Raw genomic sequence first — 27,488 nt, 5'->3', positions numbered from 1 at the left:
CTATTATTCCATCAATAAAACTTCAAAGCTGCACCGGTGGAGTTGGCCTATTCCTTCTGACCGAGGAAGATTCAATTGATGAGAAATCTGAAATTAGCGCAAGCTAGACGCACACAGTCTTCTACAGTGTGAAATCAGAGATCAGCCTGAAATCAACAGGACCAACAGCCAAATGTTAGAGCTGAAGGTTTCAGATTAGATTTTACTCTGGAAAATGATTGAAGAGAATCACGAAAACATGATCCTGGAAAAACAACATGAAATGAATTCAAACACAAAACAGATGGAAGTTTTCTGAACTATTTATTATCACATTTTATTATTACAGTTGTGGTCAAAAGTGTACATACACTTGTAAAAACATAATGTTATGGCTGTCTTGAGTTTCCAATAAGTTCTACAACTCTTATTTTTCTGTGATAGAGTGATCGGAACACATACATGTTTGTCACAAAAAACAGTCATAAAATTTGGTTCTTTCATAAATTTATTATGGGTCTGCTGAAAATGTCACCAAATCTGCTGGGTCAAAAATATACATACAGCAACATTAGTATTTGGTTACATGTCCCTTGGCCATTTTCACGGCAACTAGGCGCTTTTGGTAGCCATCCACAAGCTCCTGGCAAGCTTCAGGTCGAATGTTTGACCACTCTTCTTGACAGAATTGGTGCAGTTCAGCTAAATGTGATGGTTTTCTTGCATGAACCTGTTTCTTTAGCACTGTCCACATGTTCTCAATGGGGTTTAAGTCAGGACTTTGGGAAGGCCATTCTAAAACCTTAATTCTAGCCTGGTTTAGCCATTCCTTTACCACTTTTGATGTGTGTTTTGGGTCATTGTCTTGTTGGAACACCCAACTGCGCCCAAGACCCAACCTTCGGGCTGATGGTTTTAAGTTTTCCTGCAGAATTTGGAGGTAATCCTCCTTCTTCATTATCCCATTTACTTTCTGCAAAGAACCAGTTCCACTGGCAGCAAAACATCCCCACAGCATAATACTACCACCACCATGCTTGACAGTAGGCATGGTGTTCCTGGGATTAAAGGCCTCACCTTTTCTCCTCCAAACATATTGCTGGGTGTTGTGGCCAAACAGCTCAATTTTTGTTTCGTCTGACCAGAGAACTTTCCTCCAGAAGGTTTTATCTTTGTCCATGTGATCAGCAGCAAACTTCAGCCGAGTCTTAAGGTGCCTTTTCTGGAGCAAGGGCTTCTTTCTTGCACGGCAGCCTCTCAGTCCATGGCGATGTAAAACACGCTTGACTGTGGAGACTGACACCTGTGTTCCATCAGCTTCCAAATCCTTGCAGACCTGCTTCTTGGTGATTCTTGGTTGACTCTTGACCATCCTGACCAATCTCCTCTCGGCAGCATGTGATAGCTTGCGTTTTCTTCCTGATCGTGGCAGTGACACAACTGTTCCATGCACTTTATACTTGCGTATAATTGTCTGCACAGTTGCTCTTGGGACCTGTAGCTGCTTTGAAATGGCTCCAAGTGACCTCCCTGACTTGTTCAAGTCAATAATTCGCTTTTTCAGATCCACACTGAGTTCCTTTGACTTTCCCATTGTAGCTTTTGTAGCTGAGTCTAATCACTGGGTCAAATGAGCCCTATTTAAATGGGCTCATGAGAAGTCAACAGCTGTAGTCAATCAGAATCACTTACAAGAAGTGAAGAGGCCATGACATGAAGCTAATTTGATTGACACAACTCGCTACATCACCAAAATTGACAAATTTTGTTGCTGTATCTATATTTTTGACCCAGCAGATTTGGTGACATTTTCAGCAGACCCATAATAAATTTATGAAAGAACCAAATTTTATGACTGTTTTTTGTGACAAACATGTATGTGTTCCGATCACTCTATCACAGAAAAATAAGAGTTGTAGAACTTATTGGAAACTCAAGACAGCCATAACATTATGTTTTTTACAAGTGTATGTAAACTTTTGACCACAACTGTATTAAGCACATCTTGGCATTTTAGCAGACATGATTAGCAAAGTCTTGCAGAAAAAAGCAAAACAAATTCATCCAGAAATGAGATTAAAAACTAAAACTGTCATTTACAGAGAAAGACTGAAAAAGTAGGACTGGGTGATAAATTGTCCAGTTTTCTGTTACTGAGGATTAAATTTTTGGATAATCTGGATTTTTCTCCATCACTGCACCGTTTGGGTTTCTGTAGCTCAGAGTGAAGTCGGTTCAATCAGGACCAACCAGAATGTTTTAGTTTGTATCTAGTGGGATGTTGAGTTCAGGTCCACTCCCTGAAGGGATGGTTGAAATAAATAAAACAAAGTTTCTGAAAAACATTTTCTAATTTTTATAAAAGGGAGATAAAAAAATCTACTAAAATCTGGAATTTGATTTATCAGGAAAATCAGATGTTATTTTAAGTCACGTCACTCAGACCTAGAAAACAAATCAAATTAATATAAACACTGTTTAGTCATGAATTCCTGAAAGTGAACAGATATTTTTATTTAATGAAATATTGTTTAACCTTCAATACCAATCAGTTCATCTATTATTAGAGATCAGCTGATTGAAAATGAGGATGGATCAATAATTCAAATGATTATCAAGATTCAGGAAACATCCAGTGAATTGAGTCCAATTAAAAATAAAAGTTTCTTCATCCTGAATGTTCAGAGAAAAACAGGATCAGCAGAACCAGAAACATCCAGACGGATTCATTCAGCCTTAAAGCGCCGAGCAAAATACATAGAAAACATTCACAAGACATAAAAACATCCAAAAACATGAGCAAAAATGATTATTATAGATATACAAGCACAGAATATGAACACTCTATTTGGTAACATAGAAAATCTGAGTCTAGAGCCTCAGTAACGTCCGACTAAATATGGAATAATTCTGTTAGTGACCAAATTATTTAATGACCTTTTGCTAATAAGTCAGATTAAAGGTTTTCAATGTGGGGGTTTAAAATTCAAGGTTATGTCTTTTAAAACATTAACATGAATGTAACATACAACAAATTAATCAGGATGTAACGATTCCTCCAATGATTCCAGAACCTCGATTATTAAAATTCCTCGAGGAAAACTGACCCGACTGGAAGCTTCGTTAAATTATTCAGCACATGGTGTTTCGCCCAGGTCAGTGTTTGTGGTGGGCAGCCTCTCACTTCCACCTCTGAGCTGTTGCTAAATGCTAACAGCATGACGTTGAAGTTTCCAGGGTTTCATCTGCTTTTCTCCTCCCACAAACCGTTTCGGAGCGAACGGTAAGAAGGTGAGAGAAAAGATTACTTGATTACTCGTAAAAATAATCTATAGAGAACCAGATTACTAAAATATTATTTTACAACAGCCCTGAAATGAATAAAATGACACATAAAATATATTTCAGGCCTAAAATACACTGAACAAAAATATAAATATGTCAGATATTGTTGCCATGTGGAGTTAACGACTGTAAATGAACATTTGCTGATATTTTGTAATGTTTCTATAATTTTAGTCCAGCCTGCTGTCAGTCAGCATTAATACTCAGTGAGTTTTTCCCAGTGCATTGTGGGACATGTCCACTGGGCGACCAGACCAAATGAGCAGCAGCTGGACAATAAAAGGCCCCAAAGTGTCACATTGTGTCATAAAGCCTCAGATGTTGTGTTGGATGGAGGGACGTCCAGCAGCAGCTGATCGGCTCAGAGTCTGATATCAGACCACCGGACTGGTCTACTGAAGACCCTCATCATCCTCATCATCCTCCTCATTCTCCACATCCCCTCATCGTCCATCTGAGACACACAGCTGATCTGTCTGAGCAACATCAGACCTCAGACTGTAAACTACGGGAAGCCAACAGGGTCAGAATCAGATCCTCATCCTGACCCCATCATGTCTGTTAATCTGATACAAACAGCCGAACCACAAAGTCATCAGAGCTGAGATCAGGAATTACTGAAAATATACTTTGAGTTTCTCTGTATATTGTTAACACAAATGTTCATAAAACTCTTATATGACATGGAGAGTTTATATTTTTGTTCAGTTTACATTTCAGTCAGAAGTGAAGATATTTAGTGAGCAGAAATCTCTAAGTTAAAATTCTGCATTTTATGCAAAGTAACAGTTCATGGCTTTAGTAGGCCTTCACTTTTATATTCAAATTATGTTTAAAATAAAAATGTAAAATAAAAAAGCTTCTATTATTTGTATTGAAAGCACATTAATAAGGCTGCATTCATATAGCAATAGAAACCAAATGGACAGTTTAGGGTGTTCAATGTTTTTCAGCCTGGAAACCTCAGAGTTGGATTATAATCCAGGACTATAATAATCTGTCTGCATTATAATCTAATAAAGATTAATAAATGCAACAAGTGTAACTGGACCTTTCATAAACCATAAAGGCAGAAAATATTTTCACGTTTTCTTTGGTCAAAAGTGGGTGAACCAGTTTATCTGTCAGTTGTTTTATTGGATCTGATTTCTTTAACTTTGGAGCACATATGTCAGAGTCAAGGCCCGCGGGCCACATCCGGCCCGCGAGAAGTTTTTTTGCGGCCCCTGGGATGATCTTGATTTATTATTAGAACCGGCCCGCAGACCGCAGCAAGCCGGCACAACGTCTGAAAAAAAAATCTTCCTTATTTGAACTGTAAGTAGTTCTTTAAATGTTCTGTGAGATGATGTACTTACCCATGTATCCATAACAACCGGAACTTTCAATATCCACCAAGTTATTGCCGAAATATACCGTCTATTAAACGAGTGCCCCCCGGATTAATTACATTCTCTGCAGCTGCAGCTGCGAAGTTACCGTATTAACCCGATACTTGCTGGAAAGTGCAACGTCTCCCCTTTCAGAAACCGTTGGAATTTTTCCACTTAGCGCTACGTGTGGCGGAATTACGGTACTGCAAATTTAGATGTGTCGCCAGCGACACATCTAAATTTGCAGTACCGTAATTCGCCGGCGACACATCTAAATGCCTTGACTCTGACATATGTGGATTAATAGATTTTTGCACTTTATTTTATTGTATTTCAATCCAATTATATTTTAAAAATATTTCAGTTGTGTCTGTTGAAAATTAAAGATTACTGACAGAGCCATAAGAAAATATTGCTTTATTTATCTGATCATATTGGAATATACTTGTTAGGTTTTCAGTAGGTTCAATTAGGTTCACTAGACTATATGCGTCATTTAAAAAAATTTCAATGAACATTCGATCAGTCCGGCCCTCGGCTTGTAGCTAAATTTTTTATTTGGCCCTCCGTCCATTTGACTTTGACACCCCTGCTTTGGAGTATCGGTGATCAGCCGATATTTACACATGAAGTCGATCTGATCTTCCTCAGTGAATATCAGCCTCTGTTTGACTGGCAGACCGGCCCACCAGGTCAGGTCTGTCTAGCCCCTTTCACACTGCACAGCTGGACCCAGGTCGACCAACCGTGTTTACATTAGCACTTCCAGCCCAGTACCGTCCGGCTCCCTGGAACCCAGAGAGCTGCGGTTCCAATCGGGCCGGCCAGACCGGGCCGGTTTGGAGTTAGCTGATGATTGGTTCATTGGCTGTGGGGGCGGGACAAAGACCAGATCTCTGGATCAGAGGAGCGCTGGACTTTCTCCATGGCTGTCAACAATATGCTGCATCAATAAATTCCCATCATAATCTGTTCTTACTCTACACTGGGATTAGATTCGCCTCTTCAGCCAAAGATTTTAACGGCAAATGAAAATAACATTTCAGTAAAGAACCGATCAGAAATCGTTCAGGATGTAAACGGGATTTTCGCATCTCGCATTGCTCCAGCTGGGAAATCCTGCCTGGAGCAGCGATAGTTCAGCTGGCTGCGCGTCCAGCTCAGAGATGACATTCAGATGAGATTATTTTTGGTTAAATGTGAAGCTGAGGTAAATGTTTCCCTTCCTCGCTCATGAGCCCATACAGAAAAACTGGGACGGGACCCAAGAAGAAAACTGTTCTGCGGTCGCTGGAGAGATCCCCTCGGTAGCTTTAGCAACGAGTCGATTTACGTGACGTGTCCTGCTGAATGCAAAACGACCAGGACCATAGCACCAATGGGACCGGGTCGAATCGAGTCAGGCCAGACCCTGCAGTGTGAAAAGGGCTTATGTTTGTAGTTAACAGACTGTTGCCAACTCAGCAATTTTCTCCCCACATGTAGCAACATTTCTGAGAAAAAAAAAAAATTGATATTGGCCAAAATTGGAACCAGCAGGTCAGATTTTTAAAGATCTGTAATCGGCAATCAGCCAGAAAACCTCAATTGGTTTAGCCCTAGTTAAAGCTCCATATTCTAGACTGGAAGAAAAACGTTCAGATTTTGGGTAGCAGTAGGAGGAGGAAGAGGAAGAGGAGGAGGAAGATGATGGTTCTGGTCAGACTGGACTCTCCTCCTCCTAGATGGATCCAAACCAGTTCCAGTTCCAGTCATGAACTGGTTCCTCAGGCAGCAGAAATGATTCAGTTCCTTCAGATCTTCATTCTGTCATCAATAATCAATAGTGATCAATCAGAGGCTGCAGACTGGACCAGAGGACCAGGAAGTGTCTCTGTTGGTCCATCAGAACCTTCACTGAGATCGGCTCTGATCCAAAGTCTGACTGGATCAATGATCAGAGATGATCAACCTGATCAGACTGATTGATCAGCCAGCAGTGGAGTCGGATCAATGGAGATTAATCTGGTTCTGGTGTCCTCTGGTTGGTCCTGGTCTGTCCCTGCTGAGGAGACAGAGGACAGTTAGAGAGACAATCAATCAGCATCAGGATCAGATGTTGGTAAACGACCTGAACTCATCAAGTCAGAGGATCCAAGAGGATCTGCATTCACTCTGCATTCACTCTGCATTCACTCTGCATTCACTCTACATTCACTCTGCATTCACTCTGCATTCACTCTGCATTCACTCTGCATTCACTCTGCATTCACTCTGCATTCACTCTGCATTCACTCTGCATTCACTCTGCATTCACTCTGCATTCACTCTGCATTCACTCTGCATTCACTCTGCATTCACTCTGCATTCACTCTGCATTCACTCTGCATTCACTCTGCATTCACTCTGCATTCACTCATTCACCCAGTGATGTGCTGAGCTACTGCAGTAGCTGCAGCTGCTCTGGTGGCTACAAGCAGCAGCATCAGTCTGACAGACCGAGGAGAAGAAGGGCCTAGTTAAAGGACAACGACAGAGAGACTGAGAGGGATTTGAACTGCAGCTGGATGGTGTTAAGGACAAAGTTAACACCTTCCAGCTGCTCTTTCATCTTTCTACCTGTTTTCTTTCCTCTGCTTCGTCTCTTCCTGGTAACAGAACCAGAACTGATCCAGTCGGTTCTTCTGGATCAACCAGAACCATCCTGGACCTATTCCTCCTGCTCTGCTTCCTCATCTTCATCACATCATATTGACCTTTGACCTTCTGATCAGCCAATCATCACTATTGATCAGAACCATCAGCTGATTGGAAAAATACATTTAAACCACTGACCTTTGACCTCCAGATCAACTTTTTTCTCCATCAAGAGGACTCCGTCTATGTTGTAGACTCTGCAGATGTAAATATTACTGTCTCCACCAGTGGGTCGTCTCAGAGTCAGACTGAGGTCTTTATTCTCCAGCAGGTTTTTAACCATCTTGGTTCTGGTTCTGTAGCGCTGGTCCTGTTCTCCAGGCTGATCAGAACCGTTCTGATACACATGGACCTTCCTGCCTATGGCGTCCATCCACACCACTCTAACGTCTCCATCCAGACTCTCTGTGATTGTCCAGGGCAGCAGGACAGACTCCATCCCTGATTCCACCTCCACCTGTTGGACTGAGAGACAACAGAGGACAAGATGAGTTGGACAGACAGCAGCAGCTCTGAGGACATGTCCTCTGACTGGATGAAGGTCCAACATGTTGGACTGGTTCCATCTGAAATGTGTCCCATGTCTCCACTGAACAGAGACACTGTCGTCTCTGCTGTGTCCAACCAGCAGCAGGTGGACAGAATGTCCTCAGTGAGGACAGCAGGAAGCTGCAGACTGTCCCCAGCAGCAGTTGGACTCTGGTCCATGTCTGTCCTGAACCTCTTCCTCCTGCTCTGCTTCCTCATCTTCATCACTCATTACATCACATTGACCTTTGACCTTCTGATCAGCCAATCATCACTATTGATCAGAACCAATCAGCTGATTGGAAAAATACATTTAAACCACTGACCTTTGACCCAGAGATGAATGTCTTTCTTCATCAGGACGTCTCCGTCTCTGCTGGAGACTCTGCAGGTGTAGGTGTTCTCGTCTCCACCAGTCGGCCATGACAGAGTCAGACTGAGGTCTTTATTCTCCAGCAGGTTTTCATCCATCTTGGTTCTGGTTCTATAGAACTGGTCCTGTTCTCCAGGCTGATCAGAACCGTTCTGATACACATGGACCGTCCTGTCTCTGCTGTCCGTCCACTCCACTTTAACGTGTCCATCCAGATCCTCTGTGGTTCTGCAGGGCAGCAGGACAGACTCCACCCCTGATTCCACCTCCACCTGTTGGACTGAGAGACAACAGAGGACAAGATGAGTTGGACAGACAGCAGCAGCTCTGAGGACATGTCCTCTGACTGGATGAAGATCCAACATGTTGGACTGGTTCCATCTGTAATGTGTCCCATGTCTCCACTGAACAGAGACACTGTTGTCTCTGCTGTGTCCAACCAGCAGCAGGTGGACAGAATGTCCTCAGTGAGGACAGCAGGAAGCTGCAGACTGTCCCCAGCAGCAGTTGGACTCTGGTCCCCGTCTGTCCTGGACCTCTTCCTCCTGCTCTGCTTCCTCATCTTCATCACTCATTACATCACATTGACCTTTGACCTTCCAATCAGCTAGTAGCAGCAGATTATGAATAACTGTATTCCTAATGGTGTTGGGTCATGTGATCGGTCTATTTTGGTAAGAACCTTTGTGGATGAGGACAGGTGTGTTCCACCTGGAAGGGGGAAACCGCTTTTGACTGCTAACGCCATGTTGAACGCTGAAAACAACGAATGCTGATGAACGCTCTGTCTGACAACATGATGGAGGAATTATTGCTGAGAATCAAGGAAAATAAATGAATCACCTGCACTAAGATCAAAGACGGCTCTGATTTTAATTCAGCAGATAAATAATGCAGCGCATCAACTTTACCTTGGTGTACCACCTAAGGGCTTAAAGCAGGGGTCCCCAAGCTACGGCCCGCGGGCCGGATCCGGCCCGCCACGTCATTTGGTCCAGCCCCCTGAACAATGCCGGATCCGGCCCGCCTCCTCATGCCAGAGAGCATTCAGTGTTTTTTTTTTCATATATTCTATTTTCCGGTTTATATGTGGATTTTTCTTCAACCACCAGGGGGGCTCTTGAGCAGATGTGAAACTAACTTTCCCTCAATGGAATATATACTCGTCAGTCCCAGTCACCGTTTCACTCACGGTTTTTTCCATTTGCATTCTGGGTAAAAATCTATCTAAAAGCGTGAATGTGTCGTCCCCCCCGCTCGACAGTTTCAAAGACATAACAGTCCCCCCCCCCTCCCCGGCGTATAAGGTTTCTTTCTCCAAAGACTAAGACCGGCCCCCGACCAGAGAAAGGAACAGCTATGTGGCCCTCGCAGGAAAAAGTTTGGGGACCCCTGGCTTAAAGCCTTGGCTTGGCCTCTACACAGCCCATCATCACTATTGAACCAATGAGCTGATTGGAAAAATACATTTAAACCACTGACCTTTGACCTTTAGCTGAACTTGTTTCTTCATCAGGACGACTCCGTCTCTGTAGACTCTGCAGGTGTAGACGTTCATGTCTTCATACGTGGGTCGTCTCAGAGTCAGACTGAGGTCTTTATTCTCCAGCAGGTTTTCATCCATCTTGGTTCTGGTTCTGTAGAACTGGTCCTGTTCTCCAGGCTGATCAGAACCGTTCTGATACACATGGACCTTCCTGCCTCTGTCATCCTTCCACTCCACTCTAACGTCTCCATCCAGATCCTCTGTGGTTCTGCAGGGCAGCAGGACAGACTCCATCCCTGATTCCACCTCCACCTGTTGGACTGAGAGACAACAGAGACACTGTTGTCTCTGCTGTGTCCAACCAGCAGCAGGTGGACAGAATGTCCTCAGTGAGGACAGCAGGAAGCTGCAGACTGTCCCCAGCAGCAGTTGGACTCTGGTCCCCGTCTGTCCTGGACCTCTTCCTCCTGCTCTGCTTCCTCATCTTCATCACTCATTACATCACATTGACCTTTGACCTTCTGATCAGCCAATCATCACTATTGATCAGAACCAATCAGCTGATTGGAAAAATACATTTAAACCACTGACCTTTGACCTTTAGCTGAACTTGTTTCTTCATCAGGACGACTCCGTCTCTGTAGACTCTGCAGGTGTAGACGTTCATGTCTTCATACGTGGGTCGTCTCAGAGTCAGACTGAGGTTTTTATTCTCCAGCAGGTTTCCATCCATCTTGGTTCTGTCTTTGTAGCTCGGATGCTGCTGTTCTCCAGGCTGATCAGAACCTTTCTGATACACATGGACCTTCCTGTTGTCTCTGTCCGTCCACTCCACTTTAACGTCTCCATCCAGACTCTCTGTGGTTCTGCAGGGCAGCAGGACAGACTCCATCCCTGATTCCACCTCCTTCTGTTGGACTGAGAGACAACAGAGGACAAGATGAGTTGGACAGACAGCAGCAGCTCTGAGGACATGTCCTTTGACTGGATGAAGGTCCAACATGTTGGACTGGTTCCATCTGAAATGTGTCCCATGTCTCCACTGAACAGAGACACTGTTGTCTCTGCTGTGTCCAACCAGCAGCAGGTGGACAGAATGTCCTCAGTGAGGACAGCAGGAAGCTGCAGACTGTCCCCAGCAGCAGTTGGACTTTGTGTCCAGCTGGTTCTGTCCATCGTTTGTCTCCAGTTGGACTCAGACTGGCAGAAAGACGAGGACACGTCTCCATGGAGACCAGCAGAGGACAGGCTGCTCCGTCTCGTCAGTGTGGACCAATCAGAGGACAGGAAGCAGAACCTCAGAACTTCATGTCCTCTGTTGGAGACAGAAGGTCCAGTTGGACTGAGGCTGGTTCTGTCCCACATCAGGACGTCCTTCAGTCCACATGGACATGAAGCTCTGAGTTCTGGACGGATTGATGGAGCTACTGGACCAGGCTGGTTCTGGAGCTGAGCAGAGATCCAGAATCTTTCAGAACCAGCTGGAGGTTCTGAACCTCTGAGGCCCGGTTCTGATGAAGGTCAGGGTTAAATGTTACAAAACCAGTTACATGTCAATGTCAAACAGTTCATGAGAGACAACCAGAACTGATCCAGTTCAGAGATGGAACCAGTTCTGGTCCAAACATTTCTTCTGGTTGGTCTCTAAACATACATTTAAACCACTGACCTTTGACCTTTAGCCAGACTTGTTTCTCCATCAGGACGTCTCCCTTCCTGCTGTAGACGCTGCAGATGTAGGTTTTCTCGTCTTCATCAGTCGGCCATGACAGAGTCAGACTGAGGTCTCCAGTCTTCAGCAGGTTTTCATCCATCTTGGTTCTGGTTCTATAGAGCTGGTTCTGTTCTTCAGGCTGAGCAGAACCGTTCTGATACACATGGACCGTCCTGTTGTCTCTGTCCCTCCACTCCACTTTATCCACCTGCAGAAGTCTGAATATGCAGAACCACGGGAAACGTGGGACCTTTAAGGGCAGCAGGACAGACGCCGTCCCTGATTCCACCTCCACCTGATGGACTGAGAGACAACAGAGGACAAGATGAGTTGGACACGAGGACAGCTATCCGCTTCATTTGTCCCCTCCATGAAGCCTCTCACAAATAATGAAACATCTCACTGTGCAACACGCTGAACAGGCTGCGAACGTCTCCTGTCTCTGCAGCCAATGTAAAGCTCAAACTCAAACCCTCTGCCGTGAGCAAACGGCCAATCAGCATTCAGTATGCAATAAGCCTCCAAGCAGCTTTGAAACAGCGTCACAAAGATCCCACTGCGCATGAAGGACCAAAACTGACATAATAAATAAAAGCCTTGTCCTCACATGCAGGAAGAGAATCATTGGAAATCAAAGGAGGAAGTGCTGATTTTCATTTAGAACTACCACATGCTAGCAGCAGGAACGACGGAGAAATGTTTTTAAATTCATACCAACTCATCACGGAAACCAGAGGAAGAAGTTCATGTTGCATCTGGCAATGCAGACCGATAGCTAAATTTGACTTCCAGTGATTCACTTCCTGCTAAAGAGCCCCCTGGTGGTTGAAGAAAAATCCACGGAAAGCCGGACCGGGTTAAAGGCTGCAAAGCTCATGTCAGTCTGACATAAGCTTTGGAAAAAAGTAGCAGCTTAAAGTCTGAAAATACGGTAAGCAAAGAACATGAGCAATGACTCCCCTGGTTAGTCCAGGGAAGTGAAGAAAGGATGAAAGTACATGGCTTTTAATATCCACCAGCCCTCTTACAGAGATGGGAGCAAAAGGGAGAATCAAACCAGTTTCAGTCACTTCATAACTGAAACTGGTATTTGGACCTGCAGACTGCGACCCTGGCTTCTGACCCAAACCCAGTTCAGAAATACCATTTATTATGCGTTTCCAGCAAGCTGCCTCCAACATGAAGGAAGCTTTGTAGATAAAATTGACCCTCTGCTGCGCCTTGTGGAAAACCGAGAGCAACGGAGATACCAGCAGCTTATAGCTGGGTTTCAGACACGTGACCCGGATGACACGCAAAATTCAGATTCCTGCACAAAGGATAGAAACATTTTGTAACCCCTGATTTAAATGACTGTGCACCATCTCAGCCAATGCTGGGTAGCCAACCAAAGCCTGCATTTGGTGCATCTTTAATGTCATTCAATCCTGCCTGGTACCACACAGGAGCATGGCTGAAGTCCTCTGCTATGCAAGATGTGAAGAAAAATAGGAAAATAGGAGTGGTAAGAAAAACTTTTGAGGCGTTCAGTTTCTAACCAAAAAACTTCTGCATAAGCCATACTGTTTGTTAATCCTGTTTGAAATTTTGATTGTCTCTAGGTTCAAATTAGTTTAAAATATATAACTGGATAAAGACCATCAAAGTAGATAATTGTTATGTTGCTGGTTGTTCAATCTTGGATGAAGAGTATCTTTAATTTTAAAGGTTTTAGGGTACGGTTTTCTTGTTGGGCTTGGACACAGTTTATCCCAAACCCATTAAGAAAACAAGTCAATTATTATGGAGCATAATATGTAGGCATTATGATGCCCCTTCACATTTCTGCCTGTGCCTTCATGTATCCATGCCAAGAACCGGCCCTGGTTGGACATACAGCTCTGATGGTCTCATGACTGTCTCCTCCCTGTCTCTCTGTCTCCTGGAGGACTCTCTGAGGACAGAGACATGTGTCCATGTCCCCTGATCTGGTGAAGAAGTGGAACCAGCTGCTGCCTGGCAGCAACCCACCAAGCTCTGCTCCATCCTCACCGACTCTTTAGGTTCTGTTTGTCCTCAAGCTGACAGAGAGACAGGAAGCTGCTGACCCACAATGCACTGGGAGCTGCTGACCCACAATGCACTGGGAGCTGCTGACCCACAATGCACCGGGAGCTGAACACCCACAATGCACCGGGAGCTGAACACCCACAATGCACCGGGAGCTGCTGACCCACAATGCACCGGGAGCTGCTGACCCACAATGCACCGGGAGCTGCTGACCCACAATGCACCGGGAGCTGCTGACCCACAATGCACCGGGAGCTGCTGACCCACAATGCACCAGGAGCTGCTGACCCACAATGCACCAGGAGCTGCTGACCCACAATGCACCAGGAGCTGCGCTGAAGGAGAGCAGACACTGACCAAAGGCATTATGGGTAACACCGTTCTAGAGACTCACCTGGTTTCCAGCGGTGCCAGGAATAAAAACCTCCTGCAGCAGCAACCAGAGCCAGAACCAGTAGAACCAGTAGGACCAGTAGAACTATGGCCCAAACTGGAAACGGATCTGTGGAGACAAATGAAGATGGAGGAGTTTAGGGTTGTTGTAAACAAATATTTTAGTAATCGAGTAATCTATTGAATATTCTTACGTTTAATTAAGTAATTGGATAAAAAAAATTGATAAAATATTGGTAAATCTGATATAACAGCAGTGTTACTATCAGATATCAATATATGTCAAACTTTTCATATTTGAGCTTCCCTAACAGTTACTTTTTTGAAGTTTAGAAAAAATCTGTAATAATAACAGCTCACTTTCTAAGTTAACCTGAAGAAAAGTTATACAAAAATCTGAAATTATATTCAATTTAATAATAAAGAGGGAGGCTCACGAATACGCTTATAAAAAATGTCTATGATCCAGCTTTTAGTTTCTGTATTCATCTTCAGTCAGCTGAACTCTCACCTTGCCCCATACCTGTCAAGCTTTGGGTTTGAGAATACAGGAAATGTTGCCTGAAGTTCTTGGCTTGGGGTGGTGGGGGTTAGGGTTGCCACCCGTCCCGTAAAATACGGAACCGTCCCGTATTGAACCGACCTGGGACGATTTCGTATTTCTACAAATGTCCAATAGACTCGCCTATCACACACATAAACACTAAGTGTAACAATGACCAAAATAAAACACAGGAAATATTAAGGTCAGCTAAATTCTCGTGGCGGGAGCTGAAGGACCCCTGAACGCTACGGACCGACGCTGTTGTTACGGTTGCCTAGAGATGGACACTACGCAGCCGTGGTGAGCTGCTGTCAACCCGGATGTTTTTAAAACGTCCTCAACCCGATACTCCACCGCCCTTAGAAGCAAAACCTCTCATACAGACATGAGAAGGAAGATGCAAATCCCAGGCTGAACATGTTAGTGAGGATGAACACAGGCAATTAAAACAAATGTGTTCGTCCCGGCGGGGTGTGCTGCTGTATGATACCAGACAGAATGGATGAGGAGAGGAACTGCAGGCCCGTCAGAACCTGAAGAACCAGAAATCTCTTCATCCCTCAATCATCTCCTGAGGCTGATATGGTGCAGAACATTTTTTTATTGATTAATTAAGTTTCTTCTTGTGGTTTTAGTAGACTGTTATGGTTTGATTATTAAACAATCAATTATTTGCTTATTTAATGTAGGCTCTAGTCGTATCAGCCAAAATAATACAAATGGCCACTTGAAGAACAAATCATACTAAGAGACTAACAGTAAATACATAAATATTTCCTACTTTTAAAAGGTTTATTAGGGCTTTCTGTTTGTTTTATTAAGAAATGTTGATATATTAATTCAGTGTTCATTTAATGTATTATTAATTTCATTAATAATACATTAAATTATTAACCTGCAGCCATGGGGCCAACGGGATACAGAAGAAATTATACTAAATAAATGTCTTATGTTAAAACTCAGTGGTGGATTTTTTTAATCTTTACAATTTTACTTCAACAATGAATTAAATATTCTAGTGCTGCACTTTTAGCTGCTGTATAGGATCAGGCTTTCCATCTGTCAGGGATCTGCAGTCTGGATCTCTGGAGACACAAGTGGCTCTTTGGCCCACTTGTTATATCAAATAATGAAATATTGCTCTGTTTTTGTTTCATTCTTTTTTTAAGTCTCGCCATGGAAAAACACCGACTACCCTGGCCCCTGTGGTAAATTTGGTAAATATTTTGGTAATACGCTTTACAATACTAGAATGTTCATATAACCTTTATACTTTCAGTTGTCTGAGGACACATTGTGATTATTAAATCAGGTGTTATGATCAGTTACTCAGTACTTGAGCAGTTTACCAAATACATTTTACACCTGCTCAATTAAACGTGTTTAAGATATGCTACTCTGGAGTACAATTTTGGAGAACTCTATGTATGAATGATTGCTCTATGGATCACTTTTTAAAAACAAAAACATTGCCATAAAATATTGTCCATCACTGCAGCGGCCATCTCAATCCATGAGAGTAGGACGGCGTACTGTGGTGGCGTCCCTCACTTTCATTTCTGAAAGGTGGCAACCCTAATCCTTCCAGAGCTTTTACTGTGTGCGCGGTTCTGGCGGGTCATCGGTTTATGAGCTTTTTGTGTGTGTGTGTGGTTTGGTGAACTGAGGAGCTGACAGGTCACTCGGTTGGACAACTGTTTAACCCGCTACTGTTCACACCAATGATGTAATGATGACAAAACCTTCATACAGACACAGTGTTTTAACACCATCGATCTGTATTCAGCTGCTCTTAGATCGGCTGCAGACATTTATCCTTTTACATTTTTCCAGACTCCAGTTTTGACAATAGAATAAAGTCCATTCCTACATCTATATGCTCTGTGTAAAGCTGCCTTCTGCATGTTCCCCACTGACAACTTTTAACATTTTCATCTGATTATTTCCCACCAAATCTCTATGACCGCAGCGCATTTAATAGCAAACAATCATCAATTCTAGCCAAACTGCAGCGCATGGTAGACCCAAAAAACGTTGTCCTCCAGAAGGGATGTTTACTGTTTACTTCGGGACAAATTGTAACAAACCCACTGAATTGATTGACAGGTGTCATCATATCAATTGAACAAGTGTGCACGCCTTGTTCAATTCACCTTAAGAAATATAGCCAACTTAAATATAGCTAACTTCAGAAATATTTCTTTCTGCCTAAAGAAATAGCTTGCAAAGTTAAAGCTCACACTCCAGGCACAGATTACATCATGAAAGGGAATTTCCTGACTGCTAAAAGTCTACCAACAGAAATCAATCCAAGATGGGAAATTCCTGATGTCATATCAATGGCACTTGTGTTGTGAACAGCACATTAACCGCAGTGAGCCAGACTTTAGGATTCCAACGGAAAACACATTATCATCCTCAATCTGCAGGGAGAATGACATTTTGAAGTCTAAATTGTCCAGGATCAGTGCAGAAACGGGACTAACCTGGGTAAAAGCTTCATCTGTGGCCCTGATGTACATGAGAACCAGGGTGAGAGCTAAACTTAGCCTGAGTCCTTTTGAAATTTTGTTTGGGAGACCAGTCTCTGTGTGAGTAGAACCCATTGAGGCTGGTGGGTTCAACTGATTTGTTGAAAAATGACATATTGGGTAATTGTAAAAGTCTGTCAGAGTCTCTCTCTCTCTCATCAGAAAGTGAAGGCAGCGCTGCCGACTCCAGCAGACGGTCCTCTCCATCCTCTCCAGCCTGGCCAGTGGTTGTTAATCAAAGATTTCCAGAGGAAACACTGGGATTCCAAGATGTGGCCGTACCAGATCCTGCTCGTCACCCACACTGCAGTGAAGGTCGCAGAGAGAGCCACCTGGGTCCACTGCAGACTCTTCGCTGGATCGCCTCCAGACAAGCAAGATCCGCCCACTCGCACTGACGAGGCAGCGTGAAGCGAAGAGCCACTCAGGAGAGGCAGCCGGATAAAACTCATCATCCAGCTGCATGAAAACTGGAGGCTGCTCCTAGTGCTAGGAGTCATCAGTGATGTCATTACCTTTCCCATCCTCTACTTCCTGGACGAGAGGAATGAGGTAAAAGAAAAACAGTACTGACACAACTTTCTCTGTCAAGGGGAGAAAGAGCAGCAGCACCGTCTCCAATCATCAATGCACTGATGATGCCATGGAGCCAAGACAACCTCTGGTATCAGTTTGCTAAATATTCTGCCAGATCACAGATGGATAAAGAATGTACTATCTGTATAATACCAACTGTTTTAGTTCCAGTTGACGGTACTATTGATCTCTGTATTGAAACTTGCATAGATGAATCATCATCTATGGATCATTGATTCATCTATGAGGAGAGATAGAAGAAAATGGTTAACCGGGTTTAGTGAGTTTTGGATTTTGAACTTAAATATGTGCGAGTTAGAGAAATATAAACTTACAGTAGTAAGTTGTGCTGACTCTTTAGTTTACAATCCAAGAGTTGAATAAACTAGTTTTGGGGTGAGCAATTAAAATCTGAAAGAAGACAAAAGTGGGAACTATTTCCCAGAATGCTTAGAGGCATGTTTTTGTGTCTTGTGTTGCTCTGTGAGATGGAAGTGTTGCATTAATCTGGCTTTTGTGTGTTGGTAAGGAAAATGTTTATTTTAAACCTTGGGTGTAATGTTCTGTTCACGCTAAATGTTTTTATTGTGAGGTTTAATAAAAATTCCTTACCAGTGCAGACATTTTGTTCATGCAATTTTAAACAGAAGTTTAAATTATTCCAAAGTAAAATAAGTATATTGTGAAATAATTATTTAATTTAATTTGTAACATGAAGTTAAAACTAAAAATCAGGAAAAATTAACTTAAAAACAATGTTTGGACATTTTGTCTCCTGTTTTTGAATCAACTTCATGAACTTTAGTTTCTGAGTTAAAACCAAAACAGTTTTCTTGTCGACTTAAATTACATTTTCAAAACAGCAGGTGAACTTTCATTTTTCCAAGTTAATCCACTTCCAGATGTTTTGCAGTGTAACATAGTTTATGTTTATAACTGACAAGAAAAACACAGCTATTCTTCTACCAAACTTCATGTAGATTTGACTCATGAATACCTTAAACAGTTCTAAAACAACAATCATTGATCAGTAATTAATTTACTGCAAATTTTTCTTTTGTTTAGCCTTTTCCATTTGTGCACATGTTATATAAATTAGACTTTAAGGGGAACAAAAGGGAGGTCAATTTCCTCAACCTCAAGTAATTTCAAAGTTACGTATGGATTTTTGTTAAATTTCATAAAAGGACCTGCAAAGTGATTGTTGAAGCTTTTTTGAAATGATTCCAACAATTTATGGTTATGAAATTATTCAGTAGAGTGATAATTGCACAATTTTTGAGAAAGATATTATTTAAATTAAGAGGGAGAACGTTGGTTATGTATTTTAACCCCAGATTCTATGTCATATAGGCCTTTAAGGCCATCGCTAGTGAGTTAAAGGCGAAGCAGGATGTAGTCTGTGCCTCACTGGGTCCATCCAGACCACCATCATGAAGCATCTGCTCGCATATAACAAAAACAGTCTCAGACCAGAGTGCATAATTACGCACTCCTGGCCTCCCATACAGCAGAAGACCAGAGGGGAGAATAATCTGGTCAGAAAGGTTGAGACAAACAGACCTGCTGCTGTGAACAGGAACAACGAACGTTACAAACTGTAAGTGTAATGTTGAACAGAACAGGTAACTCATTATACAGCACTTTGGACAACCATGTTGTTCTCAAATGCTTTGTCAATAAACGTGACAAAAATAATTATTCTGTCAGAACTCTGAGGACAGAATGGGTCATAGAGAACGTGGGAACATCACACAGGTAAAACTGAATAAATGAGCACGGAGATGACCAGGAACCTGCCTTGCAAATGTCCTCCAAAGACATTCCTCCATGCAGAACTATGACATTAGGTAGGAGATCAGAACCAGCAGCTTCCTGGATCAGAACCAGGAAGCTGCTGGTTCTGATCCAGAGAGAAACACTCACCTGGAGGAAGAACTACATCCAGGTTGACGGTGCTGATGACTTTAATCCCACTATTTTCCAATTTGACTCGACACTCGTATGTTCCGTTGTCAGTAATTGTCACATTCTTCAGAATCAAAGATGCGTCTCCAAAGTTCAACTGATAAACAACCAGATCCACCCGGTCCTTGTAAGATGGATGCTGGCCATCTGTAGCAATCTGATCATCTCTGTATAGGAGAACATATTTTAAACCCAGATCAGTTCTCTTCCACTCTACGAATTGGATTTTCCCTTTGTCAGGATCTTCACATGGCAGAGTGACTTTCTGTCCAGATTCAGCTTTCACTGGGATGGTGATCTGACCTGTAGGAGAGGAAACAACCCAGAGCAGAGAGGTCAGAGGTCAAAGTGGACTTTAACTAGACAGTGTATGTCTGTGTGATGAGAACTCATCAGTTTCTGCTGCTGGAACAACAAGCTCAGCTGCATGAATCTGAAGATTCATCCAACAGAAGAAATATCAAAATACTGAAACCTGCAGTCAGAACCTGTGGCTCATTGAGGATCTCAGCAAGATAATGAGTCACAACATTTAATTTAGCCTTTTTGATATTAATAAAGGCTTTCTAAACTGATTTTTTTCTCTGATAATCAGCTATGCTTTTCTATAAGAGCTGCAGGTAATACTGAATTCATGTCCAGCTGGTCTGTTTCAGATGTGGCAGAAGCATTTTTATGAACCATTTAACTGTATTGTATTAATATTAAAGCAATGTCCTGGCGGAAAACAACAGATGACACCGTGGCGCTCCAACAAGGCCGAACTCACAGTAAGAAAACTTTTAATGAACAGCAACTCGCCGCGTGGAGCACAACCTTCATGTTGTTTCTTACAGAAAGCGGTCTGTCGTTTTCATAATGCCAAAACAAGTGTAGGGAGAGATTTCGTATTGTATTTTTTATTACATGTGATGTTCTGAACTCTTAAAAATACTCGCATCTCCTTTTATTTTTTCAGACCAGAAAATGGCCAAGGCTCCACAGCCAGGCCTCAGACCACGGTGCCGAGGCGCTTTTCCACCAGGACGAAGAGAAATTCAGTAAGTTATGATTTCACATTTAGTGAATAGTGAACACTCACATATTTGTAAGGAAAACTGATCTTCCCGTTATTTTATTTATTTTGTTATAACGTAGTGCAGCAAGGCAGAGTGTGGAAAGCAGTAGAGATTTACAACATGGTGGACGGAGGACGGATATGAGGACGAAGCCATGAAGCCGGTATGTATTATGTACAGTCACTGCGTTGATTCCCGACTGTATAATGGCTGGTTGAGAATAATTTTAACTTATTTACTTATGTATTTTTGAGAAAGCGATATATTTGCTACAATATTTTTTTAATATTACATTTATTTCCACAGACTCCACAGAATAGGAGTCACATTTGTGTCAATCAGACTCTACAGGAACGTCCTGATGTCCGTGACGAGGACAGAGATGCAACTGTGTGTGAGTATCTACCATTTTAGAATGTTGATGATATTTTATGCTTCAATATTGTTTATGTACATAATGTAATTATGCTATGTATTGACAATGCACACAAATGTTTTCCAGCTGCATCCAGGACCGACTGCCAGTCATCCAGATGTAGCTAAAGAAAGAAGCAGGTAAGATTTATTACTAATCTAGAGATGTCACAATTCCTTGAATGATTAAAGCACTGTGATTTATTAAAACCCATCAAAGCAAATTATCTGCCTCAGAGTTTGATGAATTACGTTTCATTATTTATTGCACCATGTTTCAGCTGGGTGATTATTTATTTTGCATAATGTTCTCAATTTCACCTGTGAGTTGATGACAAATGCTCAGATTAGCAGCATAACCTCTAATTTTCAAGTTTGGTCCGGGGTATCCGGGCAGATTTCATTGATCGATGTCTGGGTTTTTATTGTTTTTCGGGTGGCCAAACCTTACAGGTCTGGTGCAATGCCTGGAATACAACAGCCGTTCTCCTGCTGAAGCTGCTGCCTAGTGTCTGGATCAGACAGAACACATTGGGAAGTAGGTTGGTGTAGATAGACAAACTGGAAATACATTTCCCATCATTCTTGTCACAACCAACAGGTGGCGTTGTGCATCATGGCAGTACATATGTGTTTCTGTGTGTGACGAAGGAGCCAAATCCAATCACTTACTTGGACACTAAAGCTATAAATGACTGAGCAAAGTGAGAGTTCATCTATTAAAGTGACTGAATATGAAAACAAACTAAAAACAGGAGCATAGACATTATTTTCATAAGCGTCTTTGTGGACCTACTGCTTTGTTATTAAAATTAACATAATTTCAGATTTTTGTATAATATTTTTCCAGGTTGACTGTGAGCTAATTATTGCTACAGGTTAGTTACAAGTACAGAAAAGTAAATGTTAGGGATGCACAAATTAGAAAATTTGGGCCTATATTGATATATAGTATTAATACTGCTGTATTATCCAATATGTTATCAATTTAAAAATTATAAAAAAAATTCCATAGTCCTGTTTTTAATTTATATTGTCATATTCAGTCAACTTAATAGATTAACTGTCACTTTGCCCAGCCATTTATAGCTTCTGTATCCATGTGAGCGACAGGATTTGGCTCCTATGTCAGACAGAAACATCTGCCAGCCATGTACACGCCAGTCTGTTGTGAGCAGAATGATAGTAAATTTATTTTCCAGTTTGTCTATAAAGCTACCTTTACGCTAAGCACAGCTCTATCTGCTCCACCTCCATAAGTACAGATGGAGCCCTGCACTTGGCCACTATTTGTTCTGAACGACCAGTAGGCTGCAGCTCAGGGAGGAAAAAGGTTGTTGTAGTCTTTGCATTGCACATTTTTTAATCATTCATTTTAATAAAGCCTATTGGTCTCCTTGGAAATAATAAAAACTTTGACATCAATGAAATTACCCCAGATATGGTATGTTATTCACCGTTTCATAACCTGCTTTGGCACAAACTACACATCAAGTTACATTATGTGTACAGATTTTTTAAAATACCAAGTGCTTTTAATTTTTTGTCTTCCAATTGTTTCCAAGTGTTTTCTATTTTTTCCATTAAAGTTTTTATTTCCTGTAAGAATGTGTTAATAGGGTGTGTTTTTTAGTTTTAATGTCTTATGTGTGCATTCTAAGCTGGAAGTTGCCAAACAATTTGACTGTAGTTTCATAATAATAAAGATGCCTGTAGCTCATAATGATTGTCTGTTCTGTGTTAAGAGCTGCTGGAGGAAGGCAGAGAGGTGGTTGGCGCCTATGAGGGGGAGTCAGGATGGACGTTGGTGAGGTGGAGATCCCAAGTTCCCCCAGCCAGGAGCTCAGAGACGTCGGGTCTAAGCTACAGGAGAGACGTTGGGCCTGTCCTGAACGCAGCATAATGTTGGATCATGTTTGGACAAAAAAACACTGCCAGATGGTCCAGAAATGGACCAGCATTTATGTCTTATTTTGTGTGCAAACGGTAAAAACAATAAAATGAAATAAAGAAAAAAAAAATTCTGTGCCTCTTTTATGTTCCTCATATATGAGCATGTAGAATATAAGCAATATCAAATGAATATATTTTAATACAGCATTTATTTTTTATATAGATTTTTTAAATGCAGCATTAAAAATATTAATGATTGGGGCGGGGTTTATTTATGAAGACATAAGTGCTGTCCAATGGGCACACAACCAACCAATAACGTCAATGATGAACTGTGATGTAATTGTTTTTCATCCAATGACTGAGAATCCACATGGGCCTGCTGAAGCGCCTTTGCATATGTTCGTATGCCAAGTAGAGTCGTTAACACCTCCTGCCCGCCCGCTCCCCCCGCACCTCCACTCCCCGCTAATGGGACTCCGCAATCGACAGTTCTTGACTCCCATGAGCTACCCTGCTAACTGTCGTTAGCCGTCGCTCACGAGCTGTGTTCGCGTCAGTCAAAATCGCCACTTTTCGTGCAGTGTCAGCTGTTGGATTCAAGTGTGTTGGACCACGGAGATAGCTAAGAGTTGCAGGACACCGGCCCTCCAGGACCAGGATTGCCCATCCCTGCTCTAAACTTTCATCTCGAACGAGAAGACTGATCAGAGATGCAGCCAAGAGGCCCATGATCACTCTGAACTGCAGAGATCTACAGCTGAGGTGGGAGAGTCTGTCCATAGGACAACAATCAGTCGTACACTGCACTATTCTGGCCTTTATGGAAGAGTGGCAAGAAGAAAGCCATTTTTCAAAGATATCCATAAAAGTTTGGTTAATTTTTGCAACAAGCCACCTGGGAGACACACCAAACATATGGAAGAAGGAGCTCTGGTCAGATATGTTTGGCGTAAAAGCAACACAGCTCATCAGCCTGAACCCACCATCCCCACTGTCAAACATGGTGGTGACGGCATCATGGTTTGGGCTGCTTTTCTTCAACAGGGACAGGGAAGATGGTCAAAACTGATGGGAAGATGGATGGAGCCAAATACTGAATCATTCTGGAAGAAAACCTGTTGGAGTCTTTAAAGACCTGAGACTGGGACGGAGATTTACCTTCCAACAAGACAATGATCCCAAACATAGAGCAAAACCTACAATGGAATGGTTCACAAATAAACGTATATAGGTGTGAAAATGGCCTAGTCAAAGTCCAGATCTGAATCTGTGGAAAGAGCTGAAAACTGCTGTTCACTAGCGCTCTCCATCCCACCTCATTGAGCTCCAGCTGTTTTAAGGAAGAATGGGCAAAACTGATAGACAAAAACAAGCGACTTGCGGCTGTAATCGCAGCACAAGGTGGCGCTACAGAGTATTAACGCAAGGGCGCCAAATAATATTGCACGCCCCACTTTGCAGTTTTTTTTATTTGTTAAAAAAGTTTAAAATATCCAATAAATTTTAGTCCACCTCATGATTGTGTCCCTCTTGTTGATTCTTCACAAAATAATAAAAATTTTAGATCTTTATGTTTGAAGCCTGAAAAGCAGCAAAAGGGTGAAAAGTTCAAGGGGGCCGAATACTTTCACAAGGCTCTGTCCCAAGTTCGACTCCTCTTCCTTGGTTGCATGTCTTCTTCCTCCACCCACCTTCTTTCCACCTGTTGGATTTCTTTCAAAATAAATGCCACCACAGGCAAAAAAAAAGAGAAGTTCATGATATGTTAGGACAGGATACAAAATGTGTCCAAGTGCAGCAGCTTCTCGAGCTCCCCAGATTAAGCCCTATTTTAAAAGGATCCACGACTAGTTGAACATGTTGGCCTAAATATGTTGCAATTTTCCTATTACTTAAAAATTGCCATTTTGATACATCACAACTCATAATTACTTCAAAAATGTACATCTTTTGTTAAATATTTCACCTATGGAGGGCGCCATTTTTTCACCGCTGGGTTGATGACGCATAATGGTCCATTCAGTACTGGAGTCTACAGAGTAACAGGAAAGCTAATTTTACCCCAGTAGTTGTTTATCATATTGCGTTTGACTGGTGTCATTTTAGATAATGCCACACTGTGTCACTATCAGCTGTGATAAAAAATAAAAATTGAGACAGAATCTGAATAATTTCCCACATGAAAGAAAGAAGAGCGCAGTGTGAGAGCCCGGAAACGAAGGACCTGATCTGGACCCTGGACATTTCTCCACAACACTTTGAGCCATTTATACCACGCTCTTTGAGATGCTCACAGGAGCTATACTGTCTAGGCCACTGACATCACCGATCGACCAGGTCCATGGAGGTCCGGTGTCGGTGGTAATTAAGTCCAGTGTGGCTGTTACCACCGCACCGAACTCTAAGCAGCAGAGCTGATGCCGAACCAGAGACAGCGCTACAGGCACTGGGAGAAACGTTAAAGACAAGCAGCGCTAATGGAGCTATTACTGCTAGAAATGCTAATGGAGCTATTCACTGGTACTGTAAAACCATTATGACATTGAATGAAGTTCATACTCCGTTACCTAACTGAGCACTGAGCTACAGAAATTCTTACAGATCTTGTGAGAAATTCTGTTCCCCTGTGAAATTCTGCCCCCTGTGTCGGGAGCGCGCATTGCAGCCAGAGACGTGGATCCGGCGGATCTGACCATTTTCACGGCGCTTCTGACCGATTTCTTGGTAAAAACTGTTCATGTCAATGTTGTAACTTTCAGTTTAATCGGCAGCTATCAAAATAAAAATACATACATAAATAAACGAGGTCTTGTGTGGAGGTCTTTTTACGCTGTTTCGTGTTATTTTAAACGCGAAGAGAATCGATCTTTTTTCAGCTTTTGTCTCGTAAGCCTCACAAATAAAAGTCAGTCAACAAACACAGGTTCCCAACACGAAGTGTGCATTTATAATTTTACATTTCTGATAAAGGAGGAGGGAAGCTGGCTGATAGCAGGGCACAAAAATAAAGACTTCCTGAAAAGAACAGAGTGTAAACTTTTTGGTCAGTCCCGTTCTAAAGTAAAATATGACAGATTACTGGATTAAGGAAATGTCTAGTATGCCATCCCACATAATCATTTTGAGAATTTGGAAACAGATGCTTTTTATTTCCCAAAGTTATGGGGGAGAAGAGGAGAGAATGGAGATTTCAGCAGCCTGAAATAATCTGTTCCCCCTCTAAAAATTGGAAACAAATTAATTTACCTGCAAAGTCTTTTACTGTTTTTAATCATCTCATTATCAACAATAAATCCTGTGATTTTCATAACATTTGCTTTTTATTTGCCAAAGTTAGCAGCGGGGAACAAAATATTTTAGCTGCCTGAATTAATCTGTTCCGCCTCTATAAAATGGAATCAAATTAATTTACCAGAAAGTCTTTTACTGTGACTTGCTTAAAAAAAAAAAAAAAGATCGATTCTCTTTGCGTTTGAAATGTCTGTGGAGCACTTACATCAATAGTTCATCGATCAGAACAACAATATCCCTCAGTGCTGAGTAGAGATGTGCCGATCAGGTTTTTTTCCTGCCGATACCGATCACATAATTATTTTTTTTATCATAAACACTACCAGTTACATTATGTGGAAAAAGGAACCATGAATTCACCTTAATTTAGACAAAAACTTGTTTTTATAAGTTTTTCAAGAAGAAAACAAAAAAGGCATTGTGCAAATTGTACAGATATTGATAATACCTTTAACAGACTGAAAACATATGAAGGCTCTGAAGAGGCTAAATAATACAAAGAGCCAAAATAAAACCTCTCAACATTGCCAAAAAAATTAAAGTATAAAACATTCAAAGGCAAAAACAGGTTCCATTACAATAAACAATCCAGAGTTACTGAATGAAAACTTCCTGTTAGCATGGCGGCTAGCTGGTTACTGCTAGCTCTGATTGGAGCAGCCAGTGCGGGTCTATTCTTATTTTATGTCTATGGTTGGAATCGCCCTTTAGTCATTTCCCGGATCGCAAGTTGCAATGGGAAACCAACTTCAGCTTCGTTCTTATGTCACTCACAATATGGCGGTGAGCTGTGGTGATTGTTGTTAATAATTCAGAAATGAATAGTAGAGAACGTTCCCTCTACATGTTAATAACTTTAACCATGTTACCAGCAGAATCTCACCTGCAGCAGAGACAAACTGCATGAAGACCACAGACAGCAGCAGCAGAGACGCAGTCAGAGAAGAATCCATTTCCTGGTTGGTTCGGTCTCTCCGTCCGAAACTTAGATTCATGCGACGTTTCTACGTGGAAAAGATTTTGTAGGAACACGAAGGTTTGGTGTTTAGAACAAGACAGGCTGTTAGAAGTACGGAAAAACTTTGATAAATGAAATAACCTCAGAAAACGAAAACTCAGCGCGCTGCGACAGAATCCTGCAAAGGCAGAAGAAGGGTGGGGTTCTTCTTCTTCTTCTTCTTCTTCTTCTTCTTCTTCTTCTTTTCCATAATGGCGGATCGCAAGCAACTTAAAGGTGCATACTGCCACCTACTGCACATGTGTGTAACATTACTTGTAGTGGCCATTTATGTAA

General features: G+C 42.1%; 1 protein-coding gene across 3 annotated transcripts; it reads right to left on the bottom strand.

The window, feature by feature from the left end:
* Positions 1-286: 286 nt before the first annotated feature.
* Positions 287-27,372, bottom strand: LOC106910986 (uncharacterized). Of its 3 annotated transcripts, none has more exons than XM_088015574.1 (10): positions 27,294-27,372; positions 27,078-27,198; positions 19,494-19,838; positions 13,918-14,025; positions 11,430-11,777; positions 10,352-10,678; positions 9,757-10,080; positions 8,228-8,554; positions 7,512-7,838; positions 287-6,741 (listed from the first exon to the last, which is right to left on the bottom strand). In XM_088015574.1, exons 2-10 carry the CDS (start codon positions 27,187-27,189, stop codon positions 6,653-6,655), a joined length of 2,307 nt encoding a protein of 768 aa, XP_087871700.1. In that variant the 5' UTR covers positions 27,190-27,198; positions 27,294-27,372; the 3' UTR covers positions 287-6,652. The 3 variants fall into 3 exon arrangements, with proteins under 3 accessions (XP_087871700.1, XP_087871701.1, XP_087871702.1); XM_088015575.1 differs by having other exon boundaries at positions 287-6,738; XM_088015576.1 differs by lacking the exon at positions 10,352-10,678.
* Positions 27,373-27,488: the final 116 nt, after the last annotated feature.

The sequence above is a fragment of the Poecilia mexicana genome, unplaced genomic scaffold (genome assembly GCF_051168715.1).
Source record: "Poecilia mexicana isolate PSO_F unplaced genomic scaffold, ASM5116871v1 scaffold_18, whole genome shotgun sequence".
Taxonomy (NCBI): Eukaryota; Metazoa; Chordata; class Actinopteri; order Cyprinodontiformes; family Poeciliidae; genus Poecilia; species Poecilia mexicana.
This window is presented reverse-complemented; position numbering and strand designations above follow the sequence as displayed.